The 25,254-nt window shown below is 37.6% G+C and overlaps 1 protein-coding gene across 2 annotated transcripts in view; it reads right to left on the reverse strand.

The window, feature by feature from the left end:
• Positions 1-1,535: 1,535 nt before the first annotated feature.
• Positions 1,536-25,254, reverse strand: part of RNF180 (ring finger protein 180) — a 63,881-nt gene continuing 40,162 nt past the window's right edge. For both annotated transcript variants that reach the window (XM_067464584.1, XM_067464585.1), the window contains 2 exons: positions 20,663-20,788; positions 1,536-7,150 (listed from right to left, as the gene is read on the reverse strand). In XM_067464584.1, coding sequence (XP_067320685.1) covers positions 6,954-7,150; positions 20,663-20,788 — 323 coding nt within the window. In that variant the 3' untranslated portion in view covers positions 1,536-6,953. The remainder of the gene's footprint in view (positions 7,151-20,662; positions 20,789-25,254) is intronic.

The following is a 25,254-nucleotide window of genomic DNA, read 5'->3' on the forward strand; positions in this document are numbered from 1 at the left end:
ATTCACACTCTGTTTTCCTTTTCCCACCAGGAAATATATATATATATATAAATTACTAGCTGTACCCACCATGCATTGCTGTGGCCAACCTTCCCTCCCCTCTTTCTCTTCTTCCTTTTTCCTGGATGGAAAAATGTGCCATGTTTTGGCACTGCCTAACTGGCTTCCTGTTTTATATTATAAATATAATATATACTTGTTTCATTTTTACATTTGATTCCCAGTAGTGCCCCTTTTGAAGGGCCTGAACACAGCCATAACTGCTCAGCTTTAGTAAAATGCTGCAGCATAAGGCATTCAGTGGGCCTCTGCTTTGCTTTTGAGATAATCTGAGTTAAACCAGTTTAGACAAAGCTAAATACAAGGAAAAGAGCATAAAAGCTTAACGTTATATAAATGGAAATCAGGACAAACAGAATAACTGTAGGAAATGTTTCATAAAAGCAGCACATCTGATGTAATACACAGGAAAATACTGAGATAAAGAGTGAAGCAGGGGCAAACATCTGTAAAATGGACAGTTGTGGCTGGGGGAATGGTTGCTAATCGGTGCTAAAATGTTCAATCTGAAGATCTCTTGGGACTTCTCTGTAGCACTTATGATTCGGCTATAAAAGACAGTAATTAGCTGCCAAGAGTGCAGTTAATTTCCATCTACATGATGATCCCAATAGAGCTAGTCTGGTAAGAATCTCACTTTCATTTTGGCTTTCTTGTTGTGTGCCTTCTGACTTATGCTGAGACTATTATGGCATTTTCTGGGACCGAGAATGTGTGAGTTTTCCCGGTTCACCCAGTGGGCTTCCATGGAATTGAACCTGGGTCACCAGAGTTGTAATCCAATATTCAAATTACTACACCACATTCAATAAAACCTTTTTTCATTTTTGCTAAAACATATCTTACTATTTTTGCCTAATTTTAATGAGAATACCCCCTTTATATTCATTTGTTCATACGGGTGCATCAGTGCAGCATAGTGTTAGACTATGAGTCTGGGAGCCTCAGAGAAAAATACCAGCATCTCCTCTCTGACTAAATCTCACCAAGAAGACCATAGGAGAAAGGGACAGAATAAGTAATATTCAACCCAAGAGTACATAACAAAGAAATAAACAAACAAATAAAAACCCCCAGACATAAGGAGGCACATCAATACCCATCTGCCATCTAATCTCAAACCAATGAGAACAATTGGCTTGAGTGTAGTTGGCCACAGAAAATGGGCTCACCCTATAAGACAGTTGTACTGTAAACTGTAAGGAAAGGGGGGTAGTGGTGTCTGATGAGCACTTAACAATGGTTTTGTAGCTGTGCTGTCTTCTGAGTGGATGCTCTAGTATACAAGGTGTGATAGACCCATTTTCTCAAGCTGATTTCTATTCATCTCCCTTTACAACTGCTCTGTAGGAAGATCTTTGATGAGGGAGAGATGGAATAGGAAGAATGCTAAATCTCAATTTCTCCAAGTCTCAAAAAAATCTTGAAAAAAAATCTAGTGGTGAAGGGGAGGGGATTAAAGAACCCACAACATCTTGATAGAAAAACAGATTACAACTTTATTAGTTACAGTTGCAAAGGCTTAGCCTAGCAAGTGGCATATATCTGATCATCATGAAACTTCCAAGGGTAATTTGGAATGTACGAAATAGGATTCCACATGGACAAAACAGACTCCATGGTTCCGTCATCATGACAGAGAGAGACAAGCTGCTACTGTCTCAGAGCATGGTATGGCCCCATATGCCTGACCCGTAAGAATTCTTTATCGACTTGATCTCCTTCCACTGGAGAGAACCCATGAAAATTGTGGGTTCTTGTGATAAGTTTGGTAGTACTCACCTATCTTCACCTCACACCTCAGTTGGTTCTCAAACCCGTCTGAGGAAAATTTATCCTCTTGGCTAGTTTGTAACCCAATAGAAGTTGAGGGTAGTGATATTATATTGGATGAAGTGGTGGGTAAAAATGGCAGCAATTATACTATTCTTGAAGAAGCAGAAGCTAAACTTGTTAATATCTATAAATTGGTTATCAATAACTTCTTCTTGGTGGACACACACAAATAGGTGGTCATTATCAGAGTGTAGACCAGTGGGGTCCAATCTTTGGTCCTCTAGGTGTTTAGGACTTCTGCTCCTAAAATTCCTGATCATTGGACAAGCTGGCCAGGGTTTCTGGGGTTGAAGTTCTAAACACCTAGAGAACAAAAAGTTGGAAAACCATGATCTAGACCACTCTCAAATGATATTCAGATCTAATGTGGAAAGAGAAACTGCTCTGTAGGAAGATCTTTGATGAGGGAGAGATGGAATAGGAAGAATGCTAAATCTCAATTTCTCCAAGTCTCAAAAAAATCTTGAAACGGTTTACATTTCAAAAAATCTTGAAATGGTTTACATCCTGTAGCTCAAGACATGTGTGTATTTTTCCCACCACAATGACAGGAAACTGTGCCACTTTTCTACAGAAGTTCTTCAGAAGACCACAACTGTCTTTGAGATATGCGGAGAATTGCTCAAACTTCTCTGAAAACTGTGGCTTTTGGGGTTAAAATGTATCTTGCACATCTATGTTTGTGTAAGATACATTTTAATGCAGCACAATAAAACTATATGACTATAGTGCAATACTGCTGATTTTGCACATTTTTGTTTCAAAACTTTTGTTGTGACTGAAGCTTCAGTTGACCTGAGTTTCTTTTCCTGCTGCACAAAATTTGGGTTGCAGAACTTTCAAACTGGCAAAGCCTGCAGCTATGACACTGAACGTATCACTGCATTCTTTGTATACAACTATCGTGAGGAATGCGATTTATTGGGTGTCAACAATATTGCCTTTTGTTACTCCTATTTACCTTTCTCCCTTGACTGCTTCCTTCCTATATGCATCATCCTTGAGCTCTCTATTCCGCTGGTAGCAATTGCTTAGTCAGATGAAAGATTACAGTTTCTATCCCACAATCGTTTTCTTCATTTTTTCTTTGTGAAGTATTGCTTTAGAAATTCAAAGGATTAACCACTGCAACCTCTTAAGAAGAGCCTGATCCAGTAGCGCTGTCAGGAAATTTTAGGAACTAGATGTAAGTTCCTTCCCCTTTAAATTGTCAAGGGCATTATTTCAGTGGTAAAGTACATAATTTACATTTATTTCCTTCCTCTCAGAACATTCAATGCTTTCCGGTCTTAAAGCCTTAAAGAAAAAACAAGTACTGTTTTCCAACACCAATAAAAAGGAAATCCTCTGAGAAGATCATTTTTTGCATTTAAAACCCATTTAAATCCAAGCAACATCATAATTCTAGGAATGAATGGAGTTTCATTCTGCTTCCCTGACACTGGTCGAAAAGGACATTATTTTATTGTAGGAACAGGAAATATCCTTTAAAAGTGAGAGCAACCATCTGTAACAATGTACATGTTTATCCAGTCAACATCAGCTATACATTTAAAAAAAAGAAGAATGAATATTGATGTTAATTATGTCCGCTTTGGTAAGCTCTGGCATGTTCATGCTGACCCAAGTACAATTTAAAGAATAACTCTAAGGTCTAATCCTGCTGCACCCCAGCTGCCAATTATTTTCACATACCACTGATTAACACATATATATGTCTAGGCCAGAGGTTCCCAACCTTTGGTCCTCCAGGTGTTTTGGACTTCAGAGCTGGTAAATTGGTTGGGATTTCTAGGAGTTGAAGTTCAAAACACTTGGAGGACCAAAGGTTGGGAACCACTGATCAAGGCCAGTGGTGTCAAACTTGTGGCCCTCCAGGTATTTTGAACCTTAGCTCCCAAAATTCCTGGCCACTGGACAAGCTAGTTAGGGCTTCAGGGAGTTGGAGGCCCAAACATCTGACACCTCTGGTCTAGGCTGTGATCTTAAGGAAAACTACTAGGGAATAATACCTACTGCATTCAGTTTGGATTTACGTGAACATGCCTTGATTATTTCCTCCTCTTTTGTTCCTTACTTTGATCTTGCTTTTCCTCATTTGTTTATATAGATTGCAATCAGTGGGCAGCATTTAGTTGTTGTTAACTCTGTTTTATAATTTATAGCACCATGTTTTTAGGAACTTGAGAATAAACATAGTGTTGTTGTTATTACTATTATTATTGTTTGCTAAAATCTTCTCATTCAGTCCTTCATAGTCGGAAACAGGAGCCCCCGGTGGTGCAGTGGGTTAAAGCACTGTGCCGGCAGGACTGAAGACCAACAGGTCGCAGGTTCGAATCCGGGGAGAGGCGGATGAGCTCCCTCTATCAGCTCCAGCTCCTCATGCGGGGACATGAGAGAAGCCTCCCACAAGGATGATAAAACATCAAAAAATCATCCGGGCATCCCCTGGGCAATGTCCTTGCAGACAGCCAATTATCTCACAACAGGAGCGGTCGCTCCTGACACGACAAAAAAATAAATAAAAAATAGTCAGAAACAAAGCCTCTACCATTAATTTTAAATATTCCCATTATAAGATCTTTTGCATCAGGATCCTGGCAACCTATCTGTCTTATAGTACTTTCAGGTAGCTATTCAATTGATTTGTTATGTAGTAAGAAACTAATAAAAGTATCCCTACAACACTTTCAGTCTTTTACATTGAAGCATAGTCCATACATAGATTGATTTTTTACCAGTTGATAACACACAGCTGAACAGGACAATCAATGCCACTGAAAATCAAAGCATTAAATCCAGTTGTTAGTTTCAATTATAATTCCCCCAATGAATCAGTGGGACTTGGTAAATCAAAGTTATGGAAGTTAAACTGATTCAGGGAGCTTTCTTCCAATGGGATTTAGACCATTCCATTTAAGGCAGTGGTTCTCAACCTTTTTTTGAACAGGGACTACTTTGACCAGGGACCACTTCCCAACGTTAGTACCAAAAGGGTTAAGAATTAGTTTTTGGTCAACTTTAGATTTGGTTTGGTTATTTGGGTGCTGATTCAGAAAACTGCATTGGAGAGACCACATCAGTTCTAGTTTCTGATACAGAACATAAGCCACCCAGTAGTCACCATCTGCTCTCCCACAGAAAGCCATATTTAGTGATCTAGAGTCGCTGACCTTATTTTAGGTCTTGCAGCCCACAAGTGGACTGTGACCCACAGGTTGGGAACCACTGTTTTAAGGTATTGTGCAGTGAAATTTCTGACTGATGCTGATGGTGTGGTTATAGAACGAATTAATGCTGCATGCATAAGTAAACAAGTATGATAAATGTACTTTGCAAAATGGGCAAATAATACTGCTGTGACATAGGTCTCTTTCCAAAATTATATCACTTTAATAATGCTTTAACTGTCATGGTTTAGACCTATGGTACTCTGGGATTTGTACCTTTTTGAAGTATTTATAATTCAGACAGTTTAGTAAGTGTTTTACCAAACTATAAACTGAAAGATTCCATAGCATGCAGCTATGGCATTTACACTGATATCAATTTGTTATTTCTGTGCAGTGTGCAAAGGACCAGGGTATTAAGAAATGGACAAAGGACTCATTCCTATGTTAATATAACCTCAGTATCTTGCATTTTCAATTGATCTATTTAAACTTTCCGCTTAATGCTTTGATTTTAGTGGCATTGATTCACTTGTTCAGCTGTGTGTCATCAACTGGTAAAAAATCTTACTAGTCAAAACTTTCAATGAGAAATAAGGTATAATGTTATCATGAGTGCTGCCCGCTGTAGAGAACTTTCTGTGAAATTTGGCGCACTTACCTATACCTCCCAGTGACCCAACATGAATTTAGAGGATGTGAGGGGGGGGGGGGGGGAGAGGGCTTTTAAAAACATGTATTGTGGAAACATGTCCCAGTAAACATTCTATAGTGTTTTTCCTTAACTCACACATTCACTGTGCTTGGGCAGACGAATGGCTCCTTCCATACATACAACCAAAGAGAAAAAGAGGAATAGATTGTCTCTGCAAGACTGGCAATTCCAGACAACATACTAACTGCTTTGACAAATACATTTTCTCCACTCTATCCCAAATATTTACTTAGCAGGCAGAATAACATATCATACTCCCACAGAATTACTGACATTGTTTTACATAAGAATTTAACATAAGAATTTAATGTGATAAAAATCTGCCAAATAGTATTCACATATGAATTCAAAACATCACTCTCTAGCCCAATGGTTTAATGCGTAAACAGGTTCTATAAAAAACACAGTGTTCATGATGTGTGTTTCATATATAGCAGCCATCAATGGATACTGAAGCCACTGTTCAAGTAATCTGCTCCAATCTGCTTATAAAGTGCCAGTATAGCACCAAAATGGAAGACAGGGTCAAAAATCCCTGGCAGAGATTGTGCCTTGTGAGATGTAGCCTCATCTCTGTGGCTATGTATCTTTAGGATAGCCTTAAAAATCTACATTTTTAGCAGCACAGCTCTCCTAGCGTAGACAGAGTTATGTGGTAGAGTGGAAAGATGAGTTGAGATGTAACTAGCAATCTTCCTAGCCCTAGCCTGTTGCAACGTCTCCTGCTACAGGAAGAAAGCTGTATGTTTCTTCACTCACCCTCCTCTGCTCTATCAGGATGGAAATGCCTGCCTTTTTTGAGGGAGGAAACTGTGCTGCTGAAAAGGTTGGTTTTGTGGGGATCCTTGGACATTGCGTACACCATAAAAATAAAAGTGAAATGCGATGGTCTAAGGCAGACTTATGAAATCATTATTACACAAGAGGATGCCAGTCCATGTGCTATTTTACCAAGCATTACAATAAATGATCTGACAGTTCTTTTCTATATACAAATGTTCCTTCATTTTAAAGCACAACAAAACAATCAAATTATAAGAAAGCTTTACATTTTTGTTGCTATAGCCTTCTCAGGTTTTGTATTATAAACTGTTGTTCTCCATACCATCTGAATACATTGAGTCAGGGTATGTCTCTCGGCTGAATCAAACCTTTGAGGATACAAGTTCTTAAAAAGGAAAGAAAAAGTAGCAGAGAAAACAAAAGACCACGAATCCGATGACCCAATTGATGGAATAAATGTAGATTATCACCATGTCCATATCAAAGCGCCAGCCCCGGCTATCATCCTCAAAGTCCATATAATCCAACCTGTGAGCAGCGTGAGGGAAATGCCTTCTTGTAAAGGAATCTGTGCCCTGAAAACCTGCAGGCCAAGAAGAATAAGCATATCAGTCACAAATGTATTAAAAAGCAGTGGGTAGGAGACAATTGTGTTTTATAACCTTTGTAATCTCCTTTTGCACAGAAGAGAAAAAGAAAAGGGGAGGTGTATGACAATATGTATCCTAGCCTAGCATATCTATTTGATGCTTCCTGTTTTTTCATCTGGCTCTAGAAGAGTGAAGGATGGTGAAGCAGAGACCGCTCTTTTGATTCTGCTGAAAGACTGCATTCATTTGGCTAGGAATCCTCCAATATTTAGACTCAGATTAGTCAGTATAAAAACTTTATAACTTTAAAATCTGGTTTGTTTTCTTCTTTCTTCCCCAACAATTTTCTCACGTATCACACCTTTTGAAATTGTAGGCCGTGCTTTATTTATTATTGATTGCATGGAAGCTGCTTTTGATTAAGACAGGGAAAAATGCTTTAAACGCATAAATACTGCAGGAGATAAGATTACATACAGAGTGATGGACATAAATGGTGTGAAGTGTACTTTTTTGAGAAGTAATATGGAGTTGGGCATTTTCACTTGGTTTGATGGCCAGTGGATTATGATTACATTGCACCAAGCCTCTACAGTGTCAAAAATGCACCAAATGCCCAATTATAACCTCAGAACTTTGAGAAAAAAGGCCATTTACATGCTATTTTGGTCCTTCATACCCTTATAGTATAGGTGCCAAACATATTTTTGTAGAAACACAAAGTGATTGCTTGATCACTTCCATGGTTTTACAAGACTATTTTCCATTTCAAAATTATTTCAGGGGCCTATGGAGATGCAAATAGAGATATTCCACCAATGGGTCACACGTTGCCTACCACTGTGCAAAAGGATGTGATTGTATGAGAAATTGTGACACAGATCTTTGGAAACAGTTTCTGTGTTTTTGTTGTGTATGGTTGGAAAAAAATAGAAAAGGAAAGACAAACAAATCACCTTCCAATCACCAATGTGTTTTATAGGTTCTTAAGCTTCCTCACTTCATTTCCAGTGGGCCCTGCTGAAAGAGAGACCCAGAAGCCAGAGCATTTGCCACCCACGACTCTGCTGCCTTGCTTGGCTCTGGGCCTACTCACAAGACCTGCAGCCACAGGCCCATTCCAGCCAAGTGACTTAGCAGCCGCCAAGGAGAGAGCATATAAGAACAGTTCATGAGGTCTGGGATAGCTTTGTCCAACTGAAGAAGACACCTAAAAACCAGAGCATTTGCCACCCAACTCTGCTATCTTGTTGTCTGCTTTTGGTCCTTACCAGAAGAAACACAGATAAACTCCTCCTCTATTTTAGTTATGTTTGTGTCAAGTATTTGCATGTAATCAAAACCCTATCAGCTCATTTAAGGTGGATGCTGGCTGCTCTGGGTCTGCTATACCAGCCGACAGTGAGAGTGATAGCTGAAGGACTGGGTAATGGTAAGAGGGCTACTTAGAATCATCTAGTTGTAAGTAAGCCCAGAACAATATAACACTTATAGGTAAGCCATGAACCATACAAGGCAGCCAAACTAACCAACTAATCCGTTCGATCAGCTGAGAACACACTCATTGACTAGTAGGGTGTGTTAAGTGCTAAGTCTTAAGGAAGAGAGCAAGGCTGTATTTGAGAGGGATAAACTCAATAAAGAGGTAAACCCTGAGTGTCAAGGACCTGAGCAGAATTGTTAATAATGAGAGACCTCAAAGAGATTAATAAAAGCAACAAATAATTTAACATGACATACATTACAATATGTGTAACTGTATTTTATTCATATAATGAATTTGTAAAGGCTTGTGACTGAGGTGACACTTTTGCTCCCTTCATATACTGCATATCTTTTTTATGTAGTACATTTTCCAGGGGAATTATAATTAGAGAGTTTTAATGTGATGCTTTTTATTTATTTCCACTCTTATGGCAAACATAAGGCAAATATGCCAATTATTGCACCAAGAACTTTGAATAATTTTGTAATCACTAAAGGATAATTATGCAAACATTTGCTGATATTAACTATGACTAGTTACAGATATAATCATTCATTTATATGTCTGTGTGATTTACATTAAGTAATCTTGCATAATATTTTAGTCTAGATTAGACTTTATAATGTAATCATTCTTCATTCTTGAATCACAGTTTTATTACGGTAACTGTTCTTGCTGTGAAAACCAACAGAAATACAACTCAGACTACATTAGGTACATTTCAGACCCAATTTTCCCACTTGAAACATAAACCTTTTGACATGAAACATAAACCCTTTGACTTCTATAGCTGAAAGTAAAACAACGACAATTCCAATGCATACCTTATGCTCTAAACATTAAAAAAAAAATAGCTTAAATGGCAAGCCTCTTATTAATTCACAGTTGCACCAAAACTATAACAATAAGATCCCAGCTTATATGTTATGTATGCAATAAAGGCATCCTACACTCTCCCAGTTATTTGAATTTAAATGATTCTGTACTAAAATCCAGTTTTAATAAAAGATGGAATACATGACAACAATCCCTGCGCCCCCATTAGAAGGATCATACATTGCCTCCACTCTTCTCCAAATAAATTTCTGCCCTCCCTCTGAATCCATTGCTAGACTGAAAAATGTAGTGTTTTTACACTACATTGATAATCCCATTGACTTGCTTTAAACAAAAAAGAGCATCAGTTGGATAAGCAGCCTAATATATTTTGGGCGGACTAGAAATATAGATTTAGAGCAAGAGAAAAAGGTTCAATTTTGAAGTTTGAGGCATTCTTAATAATGATGCCCAGGAACTCTAGTTCTTGCATGTCTAATACTACAATGCAAGTAACTGCATGCCATCCAGCTTTCAAGCCATTCTTTTTGTCCTTTCAATTTTTATCCTGTTTAATAATAATAATAATAATAATAATAATAATAATAATAATACCACCTGACAGCAACAAAGATTTTCAATAACATACAAATACACAGGTTTTCATGACATGGCTTGTTAATAGCTTCTCTCAAGAACAGTTGCGATATTTCACAAGATAAAAGCTTCTCTTATCAATCACTTTTTCTGGGCCTTCTTCACAAAATATTCTCTTGATGCCGAAATAAAACCACCCTCATAGATTTAGTAATGGGTCACATCATTAGATGTCTCAGGAAAGCAGAAAAGAGAGGAAGAGAGAGTTATATTGTGCTTGTGGAAGTAATAATTTATGTAAAACAAGTCTAGAATGTGGTAGAATAAAAATATCAAGAAACTGTTGCATACAATAGTCAGTGAACATTTTGACTAATTCTGGAAAATGTCACCAGAGGTATTTGAATTGGGGTCTAAAAAACTAATACAGAATTTTTTTATATGTATAAGCTGCTTGCTTAGGTATTATGCTCTCAGAACAAAAAGGCTAAAGTAGACTGTGTTAAGGCTAAAGTAGACTGTTAACTGAATTGCAGACTCTGTTTTGAGAAATGAACTTTCTGTGATTCAATTAACGGTCTGCTCTCATCTTTCTTCTTTCATCTTTTTTTATTCCCTTGGATTGATTTTTGTAGCATTCAAGAAGAACCACATTTCTAAACTGAAAGAAAAACAACTGGCAAAAACTCCATTATGTACTAGTATGTGAAATGATGCAAAAAGCATCTTTTTCATGTTATTATGAACAGAAGGATGGCAAAGAGCAAAATGATGGAAACCATGCTAGATATATTTTTCATCTAAGAAGCGTACTAAGAGAAGCAGTTAAATCAAAAGACAGTTAACATTTTAGCACATTTTAAGCTGAGAAAGTAAAAGCATTTCTCACAGCTCAGGGAATATTTGCCAACTGAGATTTACCCTTGTATGATGATTGTGCAGAACAAGTTATATATAGATGTTAGCACTCTGTGATGCTGAGAAAATCATGTGGAAAACAGTCAATTTCCTTTTAGGCCTCACAGCAGGTGGCTAGCATCTGCTGCTAATGAAGATAACAGATACAATATAGGTTCCTACGTGAGAAAGGCATTTTTCTTTTTTAAAACAACTTGGAAGTTTTCTGCTGAGACTTGAATGTCAACTATCAAACAACTATTTGGAATTTAATTTTTGCATTTACATCACACAGGTATGGCACACAATAAAGGCATTAGGAGCATAGAACACTATTATAAACCAAGCCAAATTGTTTGGCCATGAAGAACAACACATTTTTCCTATCAGCTGCCACCTGATCTTTTAAATGTAAGATGTGATGACTGAACAGGGCAACATCTGTATGTAAAACATCTGATTTATCACAGTGTGGTTGCCTCTTCTACTGAATATGTCCTGATCATCTTATACTTGACTACAAAACTTCCTCTACACATGTTGGGTGCATTTCAAGCCTTTCACCTCTGATAAGAAATCGGCTTCCAAATACTTTCAACTTTCAGATCATGTGAAACTCCTTTTTGTAGCCTTCACTTTCTATCTCCTATACTAGTTCTCCATCCATATTCATCACTAGTGGAGCACTCCACAGACCTTGCCCCTTTGCTTTAACCATCCAATAGCATATTTTGAAATATTTATTTATTTATTTATTTACAGTATTTATATTCTCCCAAATACTTTCAACTTTCAGATCATGTGAAACTCTTTTTTGTAGCCTTCACTTTCTATCTCCTATACTAGTTCTCCATCCATATTCATCACTAGTGGAGCACTCCACAGACCTTGCCCCTTTGCTTTAACCATCCAATAGCATATTTTGAAATATTTATTTATTTATTTACAGTATTTATATTCTGCCCTTCTTACCCCAATGGGGACTCAAGGTGGATCACAATGCATACATACATGGCAAATATTCAATGCCGTTTTTCTAGACACAGATAGAGGTATTTTTGGCATTTCCACTTTGGTGACTGGAGGTTATGCTTGATTTCGGCCATGGGGGGAGTTGTTGCTTCATCCACTATGATGCTGAGTCATTTTGATCATATTTTTTTCTTGCTCTTTGACTGCTGGCATTTTTATGGTGTCATAACATATCTCCCTGCTTTAAGCAGGCCCTAATTTCTCTACTCATAGCTCAGCTGCTTTTGAACTGCTTAGGTGGACAGTAATCTAGGCTTAACAGTTGGGCACTCAATCCGACTCGGGCTTCAAACCTGTCACCTTCTGGTTGGCAGTGATCTATTGCAGCTGGTGATTAACCTGTGCTATAGTCTGGTCCTATGTTTGAGTCTTGTTCCTCCAGCTGTAGTACTCTGAGTGTATAAATACTTTCTAATCTCCAGGTTTTTTATGCCAAAATTGCTCCCTAGAGGACACAAATGGCACCTCCTTCCTTCCTTCCTTCCTTTCTTCCTTCCTTCCTTCCTTCAAACCCTGCTTTGAAACTCACTGTGAAGTCTTAATATCAGTCTGCAAAAACCTTTGGTCAAGAATTTTTATACACATCTCTTCCTCCTTGAGGACAACTGATATGTTTATAGACCAACAATTTTCTGTGATTGGTTTCTGTGCAACGCCTTGAAGATGCCTAAAATAATGTCACTAAAGCTCCAAACATGAGTTTGGGAATCTGAGGTACAGAGATATCTGCAGTGATTTTATGGTGAAGAGACTTCATTCTGGAAGGTTGGCTATTAATTTTGTCTATTTGAAGATACTTGAAAAGGAGAACATATTACATTCTCTATTTAATATTATGTAAACATCCTTAACATACAACCACAAACTGTACTTAGAGGAGCTGTCCATATTGTATTACCAATATAAGAAGGTGTAAGAAATTAACACAGACATACAAGGAAATGTTCTTTAAATACTGGACACATTATGTGCTAAATTATGTAATTTACTTGATGATACTTTTTATCATATAATTTTAAAAGTAACAAAATAATCATTCAATATTAAAGCAATCAACAGAAGTATTTACATAGCGATTTGTTTTTTTAGCAATTAAACAAGCAACAGTTTTCCCTATTTTGAGTATGAGCCAAATTTTGTATGGGTATGTGTGTACATATGTGTGCACATACTTTTGCCAACAACATGAAATAATACAGTATATTTGATTTTCAGTGGCTGAGTAATAAATAGAAACCTTGCTAAACTCAGGAGATGCCAGATATGCCACTGTTATGACATAAAACTAACAAATGGCAAGGAATTACAGGCAGGTCTGTTACTGGAACAGGAAAAGAGCACATTTGTTTCTTTAACCCAAGGTCATACCTCTGTGACAGAACAACTTTATATCAGCTGCAGATCTATTCAATTCCTTCAATTCTATTAACCTGAGTTCGATGGGAATGGAATAAAAAAGAGCTGTCCCTGCACTGATGTTAGCACCACCTATATCTCTGAGAGAGGATAAGGTAAAACATGCACCCAATCATAACATATCACCACAAGTATATATGGTTCACTGCAGTCATCAAAGGAAAAGCACATTCTGACAACCACCCACAATCATTTTTTTGTTTCTGTTGCTCTCCACCAGTTACTAACACAGGATTCATCTAGGACCCCTATTCTTACAGTGACAAGGCTGAAGCCCACTGAAAATAGCATAGCAGTCGCCGCCTGTTTCACCATGATATTTTAACCTCCTTTCCAGGCAGGTTTCTGCATTCTGGCAGGCTCTGGAACAGAGAATGTGAAAGTGTTCCTAACTTGGAGCTGATCCCCAAGAAACTTGTTACCCTGCAGTCACATAAGTCATTGTTCAAGGCTCAGAGGTTGAATAGTTGTCATCTATTTCCACAGGTTTTTCTCTTCGATTATTGCCACTATTCTACGTATTAGTCAAGAAATACCTAGATCACATATACTGCTTTTTTGTTGCTACCGGTGACAGATGGTATAGCTTTCCTCCATCTCAGAAAGATCAATTTAGGAGGTGGACTTGCCAAATTCAGTAGCAATACTATTTCTCCCTGCTTATTTAGGTTTCTTAGATGCTTGGGATGGGTGGTTTTGTGAGTTTGGAGAGAAATGGAGAGAAGCCTTTAGGCTTACTGGGAGCAACTTGAATTCTGCATATCAGGGAGTATTAAGGTCACATGGGCCTTTGGGAGAGAACCAAAAATGCTGCTTGCTTTATGCAGGGACTAGGTTTTTAGTTCATGCAGAACTCCTACTTTTTATTTGAAGCTCTGGGTGCCTCCTTACACTTTTTATATGAGTGGGACCTCCAGCTGTATGCCCAGCTGTGTTTCGAATGTTGTGTTTTCACTAATAAGACCATGAAGATATAAATAAATCTATTTTCCTAATAATGAACAGTTTCCCTTCAAAATATTTGCAAACGCTCTGTAGCAATCTTATGCAAAGGAAGTCTAGAAAGGTGAGAAAAGAAAAAGAATGCATCATGTTTAAAATATGGCCTTTGGGAGCAGTGACCTAAAAGGGTTTAGAGGTAATATAAATATTTTACCAGTCCAAAGAGATACAATTAAGGTGGAAAAAAGATAGCAAGCAATGTCAAGACATAGAAGCAGAATCATGGAGGTGTGCTACTGAGGTGTTTGTTAAAATAAACTAGTTGGGAATAAGGGATTAATCTCTAGATTATACAAATATATTCCAAGAGTCTAATTTAGAGGATAAACGAATAAAGACTGCAATGATTTCAGGGGCTAAAGACTTAGGGAAAAATATTGATTTTGAGAATTAGATACATCTATGGAAAAGAGGATTTACATTTTCAGTAGCTGGATATATCAGAGAAAATATGTATAAAATGTTCTATAGAGGTTATACAATGCCAGAGATGGATAGCTAAAATTGACACATTTCATTGAGGTTAAGATAAGGTTAAGAAAATCCCAGAAATGTATCTTTACATTTAGGGAAAGAATTATTTAGAGTCATTTAGGGAAAGAATTAGTAAAGGGGATGAAGAAATATAGTTTTGTCAATATAGCTTTGTTGGAAAGGTAAAAAAAGTACCATCTAAAAAGGATTGGAGAGAAAGGTTATTAGACTATATTCAAATGGCCAAGCTATCTAATGGTATTCAGGGAGGAAATAATGAAGAGTTTGCAAAAAATGGAGGCTGACATTTGAATATCTGGAAAGAAAGACGAATGTAGATTTTACAGTAGCCACAATGGGAATCTACTAAAAATAGTTATAAGGGTAGGTTTTATTAGATACTAGCTTGGGGACCCGGTTAGTTGAGTGAGGCATTGTTAGTTTTGCGAAGTTTGGTAATATCAGTTTGATAATGTGTTACGGTATTCATTAGAAAAAAGCCAGTCTCCTCTTTTGTTTTTTATGAATGCTCCCATTAGAAAATGTATAAGGATGTGGATGAACTATAATTCCAAGAACCATGGGACAATCCTTCCCAAACCCTGCCATTCTTCAAAGTTGGTCATGTTGGGTCTGTGTGCCAAGTTTGGCTCAGATCCATCATTGGCTGGGTTCAGTGCTCTCTGGATAATGGTGAACTACAACTCCCTGATTCCCAGGGCAGTCACCCCCAAACCCCTTCAGCCTGTTCAATTCTGCTGATCAGTTCCTCTGTGTTTGCTGTGTGCCATAGGAAAGAGTAGGAAAGGGTGAAGGGAGAGGCAGTGGGTAATGCAAATTCTACACAAGGAACTCTAGGATGCCTGTCTATGGTGGAGGAAACACGTCAAATCTAGGATGAAATTCTCCCCGAATGAAAACATTCCTTGGATGGTAAGCTGTGAATCTTACCTATTTGTGTTGTGTTTGGGGAGGACATTGACAGCATTTGGGCTACATGTTCATGGCACTCACTATAACCTGCAATGTCATTTGAGGGAGTGTCTTTGGAGGCTTCTCAACACTTGGAACTACAGCCTGTTTGTGGAGGCGGGAGGCTGTCTGTGTAAGTCAACACCTCTGCCACATACACACATATAGGTAAGATTCACAGTGAGTAGTGATGGAAGTCATAGATAGTGGGTTCACGAGTGAGAGGAAGGAGGGAAAGAATTGGTTAGGACGATTAAATATATCTGTTTTCCTAGTTACTGTAATTCTTGTTTTTGCTTGTCACTTGTATACAATAAAATTTAAATTTGAACACACACAAAATAAGTAAACCAGTTGGGTACAATTATGTTGTGTGCCTTCACGTCATTTCCAGTTTAGGGCAATCTGGAAGAAAACCTATCATGGGGTTCTCTGGAACTGAAAGTGTGGGTTTCCATGGCTGAGTAAAGAACTAAATACTGGCCTCCAGAATCATGGTCCAATGTGCAAACTACTACATCCTGCTGGCTCTGTCTGACACATCTTTGCTTTTTTTTCTATGAAGGCAATTTCTTGGTGAAATTCTTAGCATTTTGCATAACAAAAATAATCTGGGCACTATTTAGATTTTGATTATTTAGGTTGGAAGGAAGAAAGAATACTGCAAGTTCAAATTATAGTTAGTGTCAGCCTTATTCTAATATAATTGTAGTCAGTAACCAAAGGTGAGTGCTAGTCAACTGACAGTAACTGAAGGTGAAGGCAAATTATCAATTGACAATATGACCAAAAGTAATAGCCATAACTTACTGGATTTTTATTACATATCAATTATTTTAATGTATTTATTAATGACTCGATTATATTAAACATTTCTAAAATATGTAAGCATTATAAAATTGGACTGGCAATACTTTGAGGGATGGGATCAACAAATTATCTGTAATTCACAGAAAAACTAGTAGAAATGAGCAGAATGAAATATAACTACATGTGCAAAGTAAGAAGGTAAAGCATAATTAAAATTTGAGAAATATATTGAAAAGAGCAATGCAGAAATGAGCTGGCAATACTAATGATAAGCTGAATATATCAGCACTTTTGTGCTTCATTACAGAAAGCAAATTTCAGATGTTATGGACTGTTATTTCTTAGCAGGCAAGAGACAGATGTATTATTATTGGCATTGCCACACTGTTTTAATGGCATACAACCCTATTTCATTTTTGATCAGTATTTTCAAAAAAGCATTAAGAACCTGGAAAACTTAGGAGTAGCAAAAAAATTCCTAAGAACAGCAACAATAGAATAAGTTAAAAAAATCAGAACTTGTAAGAAAGGGAGATCTTCAAAAGGACTTAGTTAAAAAAAAACAAGTTGTAAAAAATTGAATAGATTAACTAAGCCTATGAAGGATGTTTTTAAACAGGCCATTAAATAGCAGCTTTGATAAGCCAGTGAGTATGAGTGGATTCCATCTTGATACAGAATGATCCTTTATTACCAGAAAAACATTCAAGGATGAAGCTCAGAATTCAGCATCAATTTGTAAATATGTATTTCAGGTATGATCTGTTAGAAGTTTCAAATTCCATTTGAATAGGATTTTGTCTTTTATATAAAAAAATCTTTCAAAAGCAGCTTTAGTATTACAACAAAACATTTTGAGAAGTTACAGATTTTTTCCTTGTAGGCTTTCTATGAAAGAGACCTTTAGCAATGAGATATACTAGTATAAAGTTAAGAAACGGGATAAAAACCTTTTGGTTGCATAATAATTTTATGATATCATTGTAATCTTGTATGAGATCCGACAGTATTTCTTCAGGTAACTTCCTTTTATTAGACATTTAGCTAGATCAACTTTTGAAAGTTACATTCATAGGATATGTCACTTTATATTACATAACTATTCTTTTCAAAGTGACACTCAGGAAACATGAATACTAGGAACAATGTATGTCCTCTGCTGAAGCTAAGTGAATTGTATAACAACAAAAATACTTGCTCAGCACAAGCACAGTAAATCAACATTATTGATTGAAAGAGGAGAAGTGCATGGCCTTTGCTTGTGGTAAAATTTGCCCGGAAGCAGATTTACACACAGAACACAGGCCATAGAAATATTTTCTTTGATGAAGATGGAACTTGAATGAAAGTTAGTGTAAATTATGGGAGATACTTTTGTGTCCAATGGCTTACCAGTCCTGAATATGGGGCTCCAATCTGGACCAAAAGTGTTGGTGTCTCAAAATAGTTTTAAGTATTCAGTACTAGACTCTGGTAGTTATGTTGTTGTTCATTCGTTCAGTCGTCTCCGACTCTTCGTGACCTCATGGACCAGTCCACGCCAGAGCTCCCTGTCGGTCGTCACCACCCCCAGCTCCTTCAAGGTCATTCCAGTCACTTCAAGGATGCCATCCAACCATCTTGTCCTTGGTCGGCCCCTCTTCCTTTTGTCTTCCACTTTCCCCAGCATAATTGTCTTCTCTAGGCTTTGCTGGTAGTTATAATCAGTCACAAAGGATACATCTACACTGTAAAATTAATGTAGTTTGTCACCACTTCAACTACTATGGCTCAATTCTATGGAATCCTGGGATTTGTAGTTTGGTGAGGCATTAGCACTCTCTGGTAGGGAAGGCTAGTAAAAGTACAACTCCCATGATTCCATAGCACTGAACCATGGCAGCTAAAGTGGTACTACATCTGCATAGAGCAGTGGTTCCCAACCTTTGGTCCTCCTGGGGCTTTGTATTTCAATTCCCAGAAATCCCAACCACTTTACCAGCTGTTAACAATTGTGGGAGCTGAAGGCCAAAACACCAAGAGGACCAAAGGTTGGTAACCATTGGCATAGAGGCACCCTAAGTCATGCCATGATGGTTCCAACTAGAGTTCTGCTATGTTTTGAACTAGTATGCGCAAATATGTTTGTTCTTTTTCTGCCCTACTTCCCATCAGTCATGAGGCAGAAAAGATCTCAGCTTCACATATTTACATTCCTAGAGACCATGACGCAACACAGCACTGAATTAGTGAAAGATGTTCTTCATAGTTTGTTGGGACGGCTATTGGTGAAATTGCTCTTTTGGTTTTACTATTATAAAAAGCTATTAAGAAAAGAGCAGATTTCCTGAAAGAAGAACCAGGAAAATAAGATTCTGGCTATAAATAGAAGGTCAGCTGCTGTCCTCACCTTTTTGCCTTGTTTTTTTACTCATGTTCTATTTTGAAATGGTCACATGACTGATCAAATAAATAAATATTATTATTATTATTACTATTATAAAATAAAACTGAACATAAAACAATCCATCCAGAAAAACAAAAATAAAAATAAACCGTAGGCCTTTCATATCTATAAGAAGAAAATACTGTCTATACCAGTGGCTCCCAACCTTTTTTTTGACCAAAGACCACTTGACCTGAGACCATGTTGACCAGGGACCACTCTCCAACATTAGTACCAAAAAAGTTACGAATCAGTTTTTGGTCAACTTTCGATTTGATTTGGATATTTGGAGTGCTGATTCAGAAAATTGCATTGGATAGACCACATCAGCTCTAGTTTCTGATACCAAACATATGCCATCCAGTAGTTGCCATGTATTCACCCACAGAAAACTATATTTAATGAACTTCAGCACTATAAGAGGATTTCGCAAGACTAGCCGTTCTCATTGCAACAGTGTAGTAACTGTGAGGCCGTGGAGCATATCTGAGTTCTTGCGGACCACTGGTGGTCCATGGACCACATGCTGGGAACTACTAGTCTATACTGAGTTAACGTAATATAAGGAAACAGCAAAATGTATGTAATTGAAATGTGCTACATAGTTTGGACTCAGTATGTGGTGCCTTAAGTATTCTTGAATATTAAACAGGTTTTTAAAAGCCGTCTCTCAAAGTAGTGCCCTAGACCTATCCTGATATGCATTCTGTTTCTAGGAACCACTAATGGCGGAGCCCATGAGCCAGCAACAAATGACATAAAACTGGCGACATGTAAGAATGTCAACTGATACATTAGTTGCAAAACAGTAGAAACTGACTGAAATCAATGTATTGTCTTACCTAACCTTGTAATTATTTTCAGTAAAGTAATGATGCATATTTTTTCCTAAATCAACACAGCCTCTTTTGCACAGATGTATGTGGTGAATTAACCCATACAAAGATCCTAAATGTTGGAAAAATTAGGAATACTAAAATAGCAAAGGCCAATGGGAAAATCTCGATAAAATAGTGAAGAACAGAGACATCACACTGGCAACGAAGATCCGCATAGTTAAAACAATGGTATCCCCCTTGGTCATCTACGGATGTGAGAGCTGGACCTTAGGGAAGGCTGGGTGAAGGAAGATAGATGCTTTTGAACTATGGTGTTGCAGGAGAGTTCTGAGAGTGCCTTGGACAGCAAGAAGATCTAACCAGTCCATACTTCAAGAAATAAAGCCTGACTGCTCATTGGAGGGAAGAATAGTAGAGGGCAAGATGAAGTACTTTGGCCACATCATGAGAAGAAAGGAAAGCTTAGAGAAGACAATGATGTTGGGGAAAATGGAAGGAAAAACGAAGAGGGGCCGACCAAGGGCAAGATGGATGGATGGTATCCTTGAAGTGACTTGATTGACCTTGAAGGAGCTGGGGGTGGTGACAGCCGACAGGGAGCTCTGGCGTTGATTGGTCCATGAAGTCACAAATAGTCGGAAATGACTGAACGAATGAACATCAACAATGGGAAAAAGAAAGTGTTCAATGATTTGGGTTCTGTATTGTAGAAAATAAAATAAAACAATTTATTAATTACCTTCAATAACTCTGAATGCTTTCTTGCAGTTGGGGAGAGGCCACTTCGTCAAACTTGATTGTTGAAAATTTTCCTTCAGCTTTGAATATTCCACAGGAAAATGAGTTTTTGTGAAATTGTTTAGTTCTGCAATGGGTAGAGAAGAAAAAAAATCTAAACATACTTTAGAAAAATGGTCTTAGATTTAGGAATCTGAAAGAAATTGCTTCCTAAAGATAAATATATTATTTTCAAAAAACATTTAAGTATATGTCCTAAAGATAATAGATCAGAGAAAGCATGTCATGATGCCACCTAAAACACAGTTTGGATTTGTGATTTTTGAGCAGAGCCCTCCTTGCTCTTGAGAAACTACATCTAAAATATGGAAGACTGCCAAAGGCAGTTCTGTGTACAGAATGGGCTCCTACAATTGCAAGGTTCAGATGGCAATCCTATGCCAAATAGGATCCTATGCTTATTAAACTTGGTGCTAAATATGTATAGGCTCAGACTACAACAAAAGGCATGATGATTACATTTTAGCATTCAGGTAAGCCAAAATTAGTTTTTTAAATTTTCTGCAATTTACTACATTTATGGATTATGAATATTTTAACTTTGACATCTTAGCATTTTAGCTATACAGTTGATTACAGCCTGTGGTGAAAATTTAAGCAACAATTTAAAATTTGCAGTGCTTTATTAATAGAGAAAGGCGTTTAGTACAGGAGCTTTTTTTTTTTTTTTGTAAACTTGATATAGCTGCAGTTTAAGGTTTATTACCTTCTGTAGTCCAAAACAATATCAGACAAAGTGAATAACATATAAGGATTAAATAATCCAATCTCTTCCCCCTATTAAGTAGGTCTAGAGAAAGATATACAGTTTGAATCCTTTCCAAACAACATGGAGTTAATGATCTGCTGTGGTTCTTGACATAGGAAAAGCATATTCTATTTCTACTGGCTTTGTTTCTGGCTTCTTCCTCAGTTTGCTGTTCCAAATTGGTCTCTGAAAAAATTCCCATCAACTTTTCTGTCCATATTTTTAATTGTGTAATTTTTGTATTCCCTTCCCCCCCCCCCCCCCCCCAAAAAAAAAAAAAAAAACCCAGGCCTGACAGAGCCAGATTAGAAAGTTTTTAAAAATCTGAATTAAGATGAGAACACCAATGAACTGGGTTGCTGCTTAGAGGTCAACAGAAGCATTTTTGTGCGTCCTTCGCTATTCAATGCTGTGGGTGACCCTACCACTAGACAACTGTACACAACTGCCTCAGGCAACTGGCTGTGAGTGTTAGGAAAGGTCAGCAACTTGCTTATTACTGCAGTTTTCTTTTACTTCTCCTCTCCCCACCCATCAATTCACCTGTGTATTAGCCTTTGGGCATGCCAAAACACATACAAATCCATTCACCAAGCTACCCACTTGCTTATGTAAGAGCCTGCTCTTTAGAACAATCTGATTTTCAAAAGCATTTGGAATCAATCTCTATTTTCCTCTGCTGTCGCTCTTGTTCTTCTTCTGCCCTTTCCCCTCCAGTCACTTTTGTATCTAAATATTCCTTTTCACACTTCTCTGTAGCTTCTTTTGCTCTGCTCTGACTCACTCTGTGAGCCCACTTTAATTTCTCCATGCATTCTTTATATCTGTTTCACCTTCTATCCATATCCTTGTCTACGCTTCACCCATTGTCTAGCTTTTTTTGGCCCTTGATCTTTTTTTGATACAGGTTTCCACCATTAGATTTCTTATTCCTAGTTTCTATCTTTCTCACCATCTTACTTGCCAAGCTCTGTACTCATCAGTTTACCATAGATCAATTAAGGTTGCGTTTTTGGTGCTGTCCTCTTTTCCACTTCATCTGTTCCATTTTTGACACTGTCTTGCCTGTCTTCTCTCCCCCTGTGCTCATTGCAAAAACAGTTTCTGTTTTTTTTCTAATCCCCTTTGCCTCCAGCTGCATAGAAAAGCAGTAGGGGTTGGAAGGCGAAGTCCAAGGTACAATATATGAGGAAATAATTCCGAAAAAGGAAATTGTAACTTAATGTATTTCTAGCTAAAGAGAATGTCAAGTACAGCAGAGGAATACCAAAAGGAGTCCTGTCTGAAAGTGAAGTGGCCAAGCAAAGCAGTTGGGTGCAGATAACCCTTGAACAATAGTGAATCATGGCAACACTTAAGAAAAATATATATTAAATACAATTTCATGCAAAAACATAGTAATGTGCAGAAAGAATGATATAATTTTAAATAGAAGCATCTATCTTGAACAACATAGATTTCTTTTCTGTAACCAAATGTTTGCAGCAGAAGTCCAAATACTGGTAATAAAATATACAAACATGTTTGTAACATGTTGAAATGATGAGAAAAATCTCATCAAAGACCAGAAAAATCTGCAAATATTATTTGCAACCAAACTACTCAGTCCCTGGAAACAGTGGCATACCCAGGGCTCCATTGTAGGACTGTCTTGGCTCAGCTGTGTTCGAATATTACAGCCACTTATGGTTAGCAAACAGTTCAGTCACATTCCTGTGTGGAGAAGACCAAACCACTGACCACCTGCTGCAATGTAACCTACATGCACAATGGAGGACCTTCTTGCGGCAACACCAGAGGCACTCCAAGTGGCCAGATACTGATCAAAGGACATTTAATCAACTACCAAGCTTGCAAACTTTGTGTTTTGTCTGTCTGTTTGTTTGTTTTGTTAAAATGTGATACAATTGTCTGGTTGCTCCTGACACGATAAATAAATAAATAGTCACATTCCTTCAATGAAGATGGACAAAGTTTCATCCAATCTACTCCTAGTGCAGCAAAAAGCTACCCCAAATCTGAATAAACACAAACCATGACACTATTGAATTTAATAAACTTTGCAGTGAGGAAGTCAGCATGTTGTAGAGAGGCAATGTGGTTTTGTGTTATGTTGGACTGGGGCACCAATGACACTGACCATTTAATGCAGTTTAAAGCTGGCTTCAAACTGTGGTGGCTACACAATGAACTCTCACAAAAGTGCATGAAAAAAGCCCTTAATGTGTGTCGGTGCTCTGTGGTTTTTGTCACCATCTGGGTCTCAAACTGGTTTCAAGATTTGCTCTGTAATTATCTAAACAGTGAAACAACTTTTTAAATACCAGTTGAAACTGACTTAAGTGGTTAGCGTAGATGGGACCAAGGTTTGAACCCTAGCTCAGCTATGGAGTGACTTGAGAAACTGCAAGTTGTTTCTGGTGTGAACAGAATAGGCTGTCTGCAAGGTTGTTGCCCGGGGCCGCCTGGATGTTTTGCCATCCCATGGGAGGCTTCTCTCATGTCCTCACATGAGAAGCTGGAATTGACAGACGGAGCTCACCCCACTCCCTGGATTCGAACCACCGACCTTTCGGTCAGCAGTCCTGCCGCCACTGAGGGCTCCATCTAGTAGGTGATCTTGGGTAAGTCACACTGAGAATGAAAGCATACAGCAAAAAAACCAACATAATTATATAAGCTATACCTTATCCTGAAAAATATTTATTCAGGAATTGAGTGAGTGAAATATTAGTTGTCTTTAGAGAGCTACTCAAGAAATTATCCATGAATGTGTATATAATGGAGAATACAATGAAAAATGAGCTAGATTTTTAGGTTGTATTGAATCACAAATACATATCATCTGGTCATGTAGGGATTCTGAGTACTATTCCCTCTGTAGCTACAGACTGTGAAGCTCAAAACTGTGTAAGAAAAAAGCTCTCTGGTTTGTAGGATCTCTATATGTAACCAGATAAAGTTGATAGTTAAAATAAAAAAGCACATCTAAAGAAAAAGTACAAGCAATTGAATACAGTTATACTGATTTGTATTGTTGTTTCAACCTGTGGCAACCCTATGAAGGGGAGACCTCCAAGCTGCTCTATCTTCAAAAGCCATGCTCAGGTCTTGCAGACTCCAAGTTCTGGTTTTCTTGATAAAGTCTATCCATCTGGAATGTGGTCTTCTGCTTTTCCTACTATATATTCTACCTTACCAAGATTTATAATTTTTTGTATTGAGTCCTGTCTTCTCATAATATGTTTGAATTATGACAGACTCAGTTTAGTCAACTTGGCTTTTGAGGAAAATTCAGGCCTAATTTATTCTAGTATCTATTCAACTGTCTTTTGCGTAGTTCATGGTGTTCTCAGAACTATATCCCAAATGAGTATTGATCTGTATTGCTATAAATGTAAGACTGAAAGAGGATGATATTTAACTCTTCACCACCACTTAAGTTGTGGAATAACTGGTTAGGTTGTAACCACAGATCTTTTTATAACATGTTTCTAGAACTGTTCCATCAGAGAGACTTATGGTATTACGTATGACCGTGCTGAACAAATAAAACAACTACATGAGAATTTAGAGTAAATTCTACTTAACGCTGTCTTTTTAGGCTTCTGCCTCAAAAACATTTACTAATATGATGCACTTGAAGGAAGTCAGGATAAAACTACTAAACACAAAGGCTCAGGCTTGACTAGTAGAAAACAAACACATGTGCTGAATCAAAAGGTATGAACTTGATGAGCTTTACTTCTAAAAGGCATAATCTTGATTGATGGGGGGGGGGGGGG

Source organism: Anolis sagrei, chromosome 2 (genome assembly GCF_037176765.1).
Source record: "Anolis sagrei isolate rAnoSag1 chromosome 2, rAnoSag1.mat, whole genome shotgun sequence".
Taxonomy (NCBI): domain Eukaryota; kingdom Metazoa; phylum Chordata; class Lepidosauria; order Squamata; family Dactyloidae; genus Anolis; species Anolis sagrei.